The sequence below is a fragment of the Sprattus sprattus genome (assembly GCF_963457725.1).
Source record: "Sprattus sprattus genome assembly, chromosome: 8".
NCBI classification, from domain to species: Eukaryota; Metazoa; Chordata; class Actinopteri; order Clupeiformes; family Clupeidae; genus Sprattus; species Sprattus sprattus.
In genome coordinates this window covers 9,505,262-9,515,866 of record NC_137927.1, presented here as the reverse complement: position 1 = coordinate 9,515,866, position 10,605 = coordinate 9,505,262, and the positions used below count along the sequence as shown (strand labels likewise).

At 40.6% G+C, this 10,605-nt stretch overlaps 1 protein-coding gene across 2 annotated transcripts; it reads left to right on the top strand.

Annotated features, from left to right (window-relative positions):
- Positions 1-2,515: 2,515 nt before the first annotated feature.
- On the top strand, positions 2,516-8,672 carry LOC308368938 (retinol dehydrogenase 13-like). 2 transcript variants are annotated; one of them, XM_080843237.1, is made up of 7 exons: positions 2,516-2,613; positions 3,455-3,595; positions 3,730-3,921; positions 5,139-5,300; positions 5,850-5,966; positions 6,327-6,531; positions 6,686-8,672. In XM_080843237.1, exons 2-7 carry the CDS (start codon positions 3,484-3,486, stop codon positions 6,780-6,782), a joined length of 885 nt encoding a protein of 294 aa, XP_080699363.1. In that variant the 5' UTR covers positions 2,516-2,613; positions 3,455-3,483; the 3' UTR covers positions 6,783-8,672. The 2 variants fall into 2 exon arrangements, with proteins under 2 accessions (XP_080699363.1, XP_080699362.1); XM_080843236.1 differs by lacking the exon at positions 2,516-2,613 and adding an exon at positions 2,996-3,243.
- The last annotated feature ends 1,933 nt before the right edge of the window (positions 8,673-10,605 follow it).

Here is a 10,605-nt window from a genome sequence, read left to right as displayed (position 1 = left end):
GACAAATGGATTAAAGAAACTGAAGAGAAGCACATGCATTTGCCTGATCTGGTGTTTTGATATTTAGTATGTATGATGTCAAATGTATGATTACGTAGAATATCAACAGGTAAGGAGCAAATTATGTGATCACAAAAGCCTGTCAAAAACACGAATAAGGAGGGTGGCTCATATTGATTCTTTGTTGTCATCTTAACCCAAGACCCCATGACTATTTAGTGCATAGGAATGGCATTGACAGTCGGAGTATATACAAAAAAAACAGGCAGATGACCAAAGCACAGGGAGCAGGGTGTGACAGCATCAAAAGATTGAGATTGTATTATGTGTTTCTGTTAAAGTTGCCCGACAACCTCAAGTTTTGAACCCACATCTTAATTTTCATATATCAGGAGACAGAACATAAACGTGTGAATACCAGGTCGGTGGCTGTGTCCTCCTTAAAATACACAACGCAGAGTTAAACAGCAAGGGAAAGATAACCTCCGTTCGGTTTAAGTTAGGAGAATTAACATCCCATTCAGCCTCGCATGCAATAGTCAAGCCTTACCCTTGTACCCAGTGCATCAAGACCTTTGCTTTACCATTGTACCTTAAAACACACCAGTGTATCCACAATGAACAGAAACAATACGTCTGCTCCCAATGTGGGAAATGTTTTCGTAAATTATGTGGCCTCCAAATTCCCCACAGGACCCACACAGGTGAAAGGCCTTACCACTGTGAAAAGAGCTTCAGTAATAAAGGAGCCCTCAAAACACATCGGCAGAACATGACAGAAACAAAGAAACATTTTTGTTTTGCTTTGCCTTGTCTACGAATTAACAAGTAAGTTATCCTGAAATAATGTTTAAAAAAAATTAAAACCACATTTGCCTTTTGACACCATAATTCATTCCGATCACTCAGAAATCGCTATTTGTATTGAGGTGACCATACTGACAAATGGATTAAAGAAACTGAAGAGAAGCACATGCATTTGCCTGATCTGGTGTTTTGATATTTAGTATGTATGATGTCAAATGTATGATTACGTAGAATATCAACAGGTAAGGAGCAAATTATGTGATCACAAAAGCCTGTCAAAAACACGAATAAGGAGGGTGGCTCATATTGATTCTTTGTTGTCATCTTAACCCAAGACCCCATGACTATTTAGTGCATAGGAATGGCATTGACAGTCGGAGTATATACAAAAAAAACAGGCAGATGACCAAAGCACAGGGAGCAGGGTGTGACAGCATCAAAAGATTGAGATTGTATTATGTGTTTCTGTTAAAGTTGCCCCGACAACCTCAAGTTTTGAACCCACATCTTAATTTTCATATATCAGGAGACAGAACATAAACGTGTGAATACCAGGTCGGTGGCTGTGTCCTCCTTAAAATACACAACGCAGAGTTAAACAGCAAGGGAAAGATAACCTCCGTTTAAGTTAGGAGAATTAACATCCCATTCAGCCTCGCATGCAATAGTCAAGCCTTACCCTTGCACCCAGTGCAGCAAGACCTTTGCTTTACCATTGTACCTTAAAACACACCAGTGTATCCACAATGAACAGAAACAATACGTCTGCTCCCAATGTGGGAAATGTTTTCGTAAATTATGTGGCCTCCAAATTCACCACAGGACCCACACAGGTGAAAGGCCTTACCACTGTGAAAAGAGCTTCAGTAATAAAGGAGCCCTCAAAACACATCGGCAGAACATGACAGAAACAAAGAAACATTTTTGTTTTGCTTTGCCTTGTCTACGAATTAACAAGTAAGTTATCCTGAAATAATGTTTAAAAAAAATTAAAACCACATTTGCCTTTTGACACCATAATTCATTCCGATCACTCAGAAATCGCTACTTGTATTGAGGTGACCAGCCTGACAAATGGATTAAAGAAACTGAAGAGTGCACATGCATTTGCCTGATCTGGTGTTTTGATATTTAGTATGTATGATGTCAAATGTATGATTACGTAGAATATCAACAGGTAAGGAGCAAATTATGTGATCACAAAAGCCTGTCAAAAACACGAATAAGGAGGGTGGCTCATATTGATTCTTTGTTGTCATCTTAACCCAAGACCCCATGACTATTTAGTGCATAGGAATGGCATTGACAGTCGGAGTATATACAAAAAAAAACAGGCAGATGACCAAAGCACAGGGAGCAGGGTGTGACAGCATCAAAAGATTGAGATTGTATTATGTGTTTCTGTTAAAGTTGCCCCGACAACCTCAAGTTTTGAACCCACATCTGATTAATCTTCACTTGATTAGAGGAGGGTCCATTTACAATTTGTTTAACACAGTGGATGGATATGCCCATATATTATGGGCAGAAATATGTGTCCCTAGAAATCTGGTTTGAATCATTTATATTTGAATAACTAAACATGAATAATTACATTAAAGCGAAACATTTTGCGAGAATTTGTATTTTCTCCCCTAAAGTTGTGGAGTGTAGGCCTAGTTCACTTTTACACCACTGTCGTGAATACTATCGCGCTTTTGAGACCACTTTATGGAAAGTGGCACACGTGTATTTTATTCGTTGACAAGCTGAAGAATGAAGAAACTGAACAACATCAAAAGCCAAAGAAGCATGTTGACAGTCAAGGTAAAGTATTACATGAATTATTATTTACATGTGTCGTCACCCCCATAGACATGTATAGGGTCACCCCTGCCATGATGTCCATATATACAGACACTGACTACCGATTATGTAGGCACTCGCACAACAACTTTTCGGCATGTTAAGCTTAGAACTGATACAAATAAATGCCAAACGCTGAATTTGATAGTTGTTTGAATTATATATATTAGAAAAACTTTGTTTTTGACATGTGACGTTACCTCTTGAAGCGTTTGTTTTCACCGAGTTGCCTTGCAACGCGATCACGCAAAGCCACTTCCGGGTATTCACCGTTAAACGAATGCATTCTAACCCGGATGCGCTTTATGTATTTATTATTTAACTAAACCTGAGTCGTATCGCAGGTCAGCGTTTCGTGTGAATCTACAGTCAAACCGAATTTGAAGGACTTTTCGAGGGACTGCAAATAATACTTATAATACATACTAGTTGGACACATAATAGAATAAAACTTCTTACATTGCATACATCCATTTCCCCCACTTTTCTCATTTGTTTTGGTTGCAATGTCAAATTCCATGGAAGTCTACTCTCAGGCGAAAGAGTTTGTAAAGGAGCATGCAACGGGACTCGCATTTGTCTTCATAGCTGGTAAACTCGAAACGTCCTCTGCTTTGACTGATTCTCTGCTTATAATTCCACAGTGAGCCTGTCTTAACTAGGCTACTAACTGCATTTACTTTCCCTACATGTCTTACTAACTAGATTTCCAGATTTAAAAACCTTAACTTGTAGATTTAGAGTATTGAACGACCTACTACTATCTGTTGTGCGAAACTACCAAACTCTTGTAATGTGGTAGGTACTGGCCTTATCGCGACCCGCAGATGGATGGCTGGTGGCGTGTGCCGCAGTAAAGCCCGACTTGATGGCAAGACGGTGCTGATCACCGGAGCGAATACAGGGATAGGGAAGGAGACAGCTGTGGACTTAGCTGGCAGAGGTGGGTTCGGTTTCATCTTTGTGCTTAATAACTCTGAATTATTCTGCTCCTATAACAAAGGTATAGGCGAACAGTTGATACAACGACTAGTCTAAGTGCAAAATATTGTGCTCCCTGTACCTCTCTAAAACCAGGTGCGAGGGTTATCCTGGCGTGTAGAGATATGGGCCGAGCGAACCGAGCTGCGGACGAGATCCGGAAGCGGAGCGGGAATGGGAACGTGGTGGTGAAGCAGTTGGACCTGGCATCATTGCAGTCTGTGCGTGCACTAGTTGTTGATGTTAAGGCCAGTGAGGACCGTCTAGACATTCTCATCAACAATGCAGGTTTGCTCCTTGCTCCGATAACAAAAGCACAATTACTCATGGAGGATCAGATGTCCTTGGCACCTTAACATTTGATTTAGTGACAGTTTACTTAAAGGCACAATATGCAACTATTATGCTTCAGGATTAGGGTTAGGATAAGCAGTTTAACCTTAAAATAACAGCTTAAAAAAAATTGGGGCGCTACAATGACTTTTAATATGGAGAATTGCGTCCGTGCCAATGGCATAGCAGGGTCGATAGGCATATAACTGCCTTCTGTAGTTTTGCCTGCCGATGCCCGCCGACCTGACTTTGATTACCTTCTGCCGATCTAGTAAGTAGCTTATTTGCCGTCTTGCTTAGTCTTGTGTTGCACATGATTGATGTTTGACTGTGTAAGGACAATCGTTGAGTAATTAGTTTGTCATAATGTCAAAGTCAGCACATTTCAAGAGATTTCGTTAGTTTTAGCTGCTAGCATACCTTTAGCGAATAGCTATTAATCCTTAATGCACCTTTAAAGGCACCAAGTGCAACTTTCGAAGCTTAAAAATAAACATTCAATTTCTAGTCTTTTTTACACTTAGTAAGTTTCAATAACTCCATACCATTTCATATCGACATTGAAGGAGCAAAGATGAGACGTCGTTGTGTGGTGAGAACTGATAGAAAATCGTCAACAAAAACAATCGCCGCCATTTCCCCCCCAAATCTTTATTTATTGGTTCCACCAATAAATAAAGCAGGATTCCAGTCAATGGAAAAATTGCCTCTCCCCACCGGCGATTGTTGTTGTGTACGATTTTCTATCAGTTCTGAAACTTACTATGTGTAAAAAAGACTAGAAATTGAATGTTTATTTTTCGAGTCTCAAGCCTATAAAGTTGCACTGGGTGCCTTTAATAATTTGCAAATACTGGGCTTAAAAATCTATGAAACATTGCGTCTTCCATGAGGTAAACCATTAGTAGACGTGGTCTCGATTATGACTTTGGCATTGGCAACAGAAAGGTCAGAAGATAGTGGTTGTACAAGCAAGAATTTTGGGGACTCAAGACTGCCTTTGTAGGCTAAATACCACAGCAAGAGCTAAAGGAGACATTATGTTTGTGCCAAAATGCCAATTAAATAGCAACATAAAGACAGAATATCTTAAAAATATCTGGCTTGGGCTGCCATCACCCTTGTGGCTACATGTTAGCTCCAAATGGCCTCAGTCACCTGTTTGCTCCCAGGGATCATGATGTGTCCAAAATGGCAGACAGTGGACGGCTTTGAGATGCAGTTTGGGGTGAACCACCTGGGCCACTTCCTTCTGACCAACAGTCTGCTGGACCTGCTGAAGAAGTCCAGCCCCAGCCGTGTGGTCAATGTGTCCAGCCTGGCCCACGAGAAAGGTGCTCGATAGGGGTTTGATGTTACAACAACTTATTTTGTCCTACATATACTGTATGTACATTTCAACTTAGTTGTACAGTTATTCAATTTCCATCATTGTTTCCTGAATGTAAATTTGTTATTCATTCAAATTACTTGTTTTGCTTATTCTCATTTACTTGCTTATTATTACCTCCACCAAGGAGCTTATGTTTTACCACCAGTTCGTCTGTCTGTTTGACTGTAGGCAGGATTATGCAAAAACTATAAGCCCAATTTTCATGAAACTTGATTCAGGAAGAACCCATTACATTTTGGAGAGAATGAGACTCATGGGATGCCTCAACGATTTTAGTTTAACTTTCACTAAGGTTGTGAGATACAGCATTTGGCCTTGGCAGAGGTCTGCACTCTCTTATTGCCCTTCTAGTTTTATTAACCTCTGTTTCAATTGGTAGAGAACTTTAACTCTTTTTTGTGTGTGTCAGATACACTATTCAGAGATTGTAGCTGTTGCTCAGCGTTCACTGTAAATTGTGGTATACATAGGATGTTCTTTTGTCTGCCAGGAGAAATTCACTTTGATGACATAAATTTGGATAGAGATTATGATCCCATGAAGAGCTACAGGCAGAGCAAGCTGGCAAATGTGCTCTTCAGCCGAGAGCTGTCAAAGAGCCTGGAGGGTAACTCTTTCATACAGACATGTGCCTTGACCTATCGAACACACACACACACACACACACACACACACACACACACACACACACACACACGGTTTGTGGTCCCTCTCTCACACACATAAATGTGGGCCAGTTGTTGACAAGCCATTGATGTGTGTTTTATGTGTGAGGATATGACTCACTTTACTCAGCTGCCTATCAAACAAACAAGTCTACTTAACTCTTGTGCACACCAGAGAATCCTTCCAGCTTTCAGATTCCTCAGGACACACTATAACCTCTCACACACACAGACACACTCTCAAAGACACATACACACACATAAACTTACCGACTCAGTAACTCCGTCTCTGTCCCCTACAGGCACAGGTGTGACTGTGTACAGCCTCCACCCAGGTGTGATCCGCACGGAGCTGGGTCGGCACATCTGGCCCACCATCGCCCTCTGGAAGCGGCTGCTCTTTAATCCCCTCATGCTGCTCATCAAGTCGCCCTGGGAGGGAGCGCAGACCACCATCTACTGCGCTGTGGATGAGACCCTGCAGAACACCAGCGGGCTTTACTACAGGTAAACTGAGATGCGCTGATTATTATAGACTTCCTGGACATAAGCAGACATACACAGACATATGTGGGGACATTCATGTAATATCTTATTTATCACAGATTAGTATTTTTTGGTCCAGGTGAAGATGTCCTAATTTGTGTGTGTGTGTTTGCAGTGACTGTGGCCCTAAGCAGGCAGCACCCCAGGCATGTGATGATGTTGCAGCTAAGAAACTCTGGGACATCAGTGCCTCAATGGTGGGACTGGCCTAAGAAGAAACTCACTCACTCACTCATTTCCTCTATATCACACACATACACAAACACACACACGCACGCGCACACACACACACACACACACACGCACACAAACACATACACACACTTGCACACACACGTTCACAGTCACACACACACACACACACACTCTACCAAATTCGTATATAAACACACACAAACATAAACATAATCTTTTTTTTTTATTCGCTGACATCCAAAGTGACTTTCCATGCTATGAAGGCATGCATGTTATTAGTGTGTGTGTGTGGAATCTCTCTGAAGTACTATCTTGCATTTAAACATTTTAGTTGCAAGTCGTAGTGGCCTCACAGAGCCTCGAACCCGTGGTACCAAACCTGCACTCTGACTGCAACGCCAAAGAGCCAGGCTTGTTGGCAGTCAGAACGCATCCTCAACTGACACTCAGTGTATCCTGGAATACACTGTCAATAATTTACTTTCAACTGAATTAGTTTACTTAACATTTAATTTGTCTGTTACACTTGCATCTACTCAGATAAGGTGTGCTGGTATTCTCGCTACCATTACCTTTCTCAAAAGGACAAAATAATGTCTCTTTACTACAAGCTTCTTCAGCCAGGTCAGATAAGAGTGTTCTGTAAATACCTCTAAACCTGGTCTCATGGTCACAACTAGCCTTGTCCAAATGTTTTTGTTAGTAGAGTTGATATTGTCAAAGAAGAATTTCACTTTTGACCTTTTTCTCCCCCGACATGCTTTGTGAATGTGAGTGTTTTCGCAGACCAGAATACAGTATACTAAAGTGAAAATACTAATACATCTACATCACTTGATGTTATCACAATATCTTTGTTAGCCTTAATGCTTGCACTTTGAAAAATGCCCCTTTAATGCCTCTTTAATATTGATATGCCTATACACCTTATTTATGTATTTTATAATTTTAGTACTTTTAGTAATTATACGTATTGTTGTGAAGAGTGATGTATGTATTCTTGTCTTAAGAAGCAAGTATATTGGTGCTGAGACAAATAGTACAAAATTGTACACAACAAATGAGAAGATTGCTGATTTGTTTCTGTTTAGTGAAGTATGCTGAATGTATCTGGATTGTCCCAGAACTCCAGTAGAGGGCAGCACATATAAACATAGCACAAAAAGTAAGGACATTTGTGTTTGGTAGATTATTTCTTTGTTGTAATAATGCTTCTTGGTAATAAATCTTAAACCGTTGGAAAGCCTGCTTATTTCCCTTTTTAAATGGTGCCACATTTGTAAGGAACATGCATTTGTGGGATGAGCAGCAGAGCTGAGTATGTGGGTTGCCCATGACAAATTTGCCAAATATTCTCTGCCAATGCCAAACAAGGCTTGTCATCATTGGAGGCAATCTCAATGCAGAGAGATATAGAGATGAGATTCTGCAACAAGTGGCAATCCCATATCTCCACAGTCTGGGACCGAAGTCTATCCTCCAAGATGACAACGCTCGCCCCCACAGAGTGGGGTTTTTCAGAGACTACCTCCAGAATTTGGGAGTGGAGGGGATGGAATGGCCTGCTAGCAGTCCTGACCTCTGCCCCATTGAACACTGCCCCATTGAACCACGTTGGCTGACTTGCGACAAATGCTGGTTGAAGAATGGGATGCCATCCCACAGCAATGTGTGACCATGCTGGTGACTAACATGAGGAGGAGGTGCCTGGCTGTTGTTGCTGTGTATGGTTCTTCCACACGCTACTGAGGCTCCTGTTTGTTAAATTAATTAATCGTTAAATTGCCAATATGTCTTGTTTCTTCAAACTTCATTCATCCAATCCACTAAACACATAACAAGAATCAATGGCAGAATAAGCTGTTTGGCATTGGCAGAGAAGATTTGGCAAATTTTTCATGGGCGCAACCCACATACTCAGCTCTGCTGCTCATCCCCCAAATGCATGTTCATTTAAAAGGGAAATAAACAGGCTTTCCAATGGTATAATACTTATTGCCAAGAAGCATTGTTACAACAACAGTTGTCGAAATGTTTCTATCTTCTGTAGATGGAACGACTATCTTTATAAGTTAATGTCAGTAATAAATAAATAAAAGGCACATTCTGTCTCTTGTCTCATATTTTACTAGTTATTGCTGTTTTATTAACACTACTGAGGGACCTTTGAGTACTTATAAGCACACCAGGACCAGAACAGCAAACCAAACATGCAGCGAAAGGGTGCCACCACCACGTGACTAGCCCCCCTCAAAACTCAATAGGACACCCAACACATTTCTTCTACCCGAAGAAAGTCAGCTCAATGACCTTTGCATCAGCCACCATGATTCGATCATTGTTGATGGCCACAAGATAAACATGCTTATTGTGTTTGCAGCATATGACTTTGAATGAACTGACTTATATTTAATTTACTACAAATTATTGAAAAGAGATCGGCATATTCTGTTGTCTGCCCACCGAGTAAGCATTTAACTGAAAGAGACGTCAATGTCATGTGCAGATTCGTTTCAAACCCAAACCCCTAAACATACACATCACCTGTCGTTTTAGCTGTAGCCTATGTGTTAATTTCCTCCATAAAAAAATTCTTCTACGTTTTACCTTGTATTTCAGTCAAACTGGTTATTTAAACAGACAGCAAGCAGATCTAGAGGCCGCCAAGTGAATGTGCATGCTTAATTCAGTTTATACGTTTATAGTTTCGGCTGTGGAGTTGCATTATCAGACCCACACTGGCAGCAGGAGGTGGTTTGTGTGTGACTGGCAACATACACTACGGAAAGACAAAGCAATGATCATTATGCCATTATATGTAAGAAACCTTCAAAACAGTAACCTCGTTATGCGTCTGAGTAAAGGCAATTGTATTTATCATGGCAAGTATGCTTGCTCTGGCCATGATAAAGGCTTGGCTATTTTTTTCATATTATAAGTCTAGCTTACATTTCACACAATGCCATTCATTTAAAAAAAAAAAAACAGCTTATGCAGGCAATCAATAATAGTGTCAATATCAACAATAGTAGGCCTATGTATGGGGCCCCTGAAGTCCTGTATGGAGATATTTTCTTATTACAAGTTATAATAACTTGTGCACACAAGATAGTAACTTTTCCCCACAAGATAATAACTTGTACACACATGATTTCCGGTATAACCCACACCCACTAGTCTTCTTTCCGAATACAGACACAGAGACAGATAATTATTATATGTCTATAATGATCAGACCAGGGGCATTTCTAGCTATTGATCAGACCAGGGGCTAAATCAAGTTTCCCTTTATTTGTCTTTGCTTGGCCAATACCGTTTCAGTCTTTTGGCAAGTCTATTTGAACTTAATTGAACTTTGACAGAAACAAAAGAGAAAAAAACACTAGATCCTACATTGAAATCTGCATTGACTGTTCAATGGTCTCGCTGTGTCAAGCTTTAACTTTAAAAGCTGGCTCAAACTCTCCATTTGAGGAAATCATCATGACACAGCAAAAACGATCCAGCACTTCAATGTGACCAATGCAAGCCAACCTGTGAACGGTAAAAATCCAGTTCACACTACAATTTCCCCTTAAGGGTCAATAAAGTCTGTCTATGCACACCTTGACAAACAAAGAAGGCACAGATTCACAGTCTTCTTATTGTCAACACAGAGCTAAAAGCTTCAGGAGAAGCAGTCCTGAGAGCTGAAATTCAGAATGCTTGATAAACAGTTGCAATCAAAATTACTCAGCCCGCCTTCAGTTCAGTAATATTCGTGGGTGTGCGTTTTGCAACTGCCTTCTTCAAATCCAACCAGAGATTTTTGATGGGGTTCAAGTCAGGCGACTGTGACGG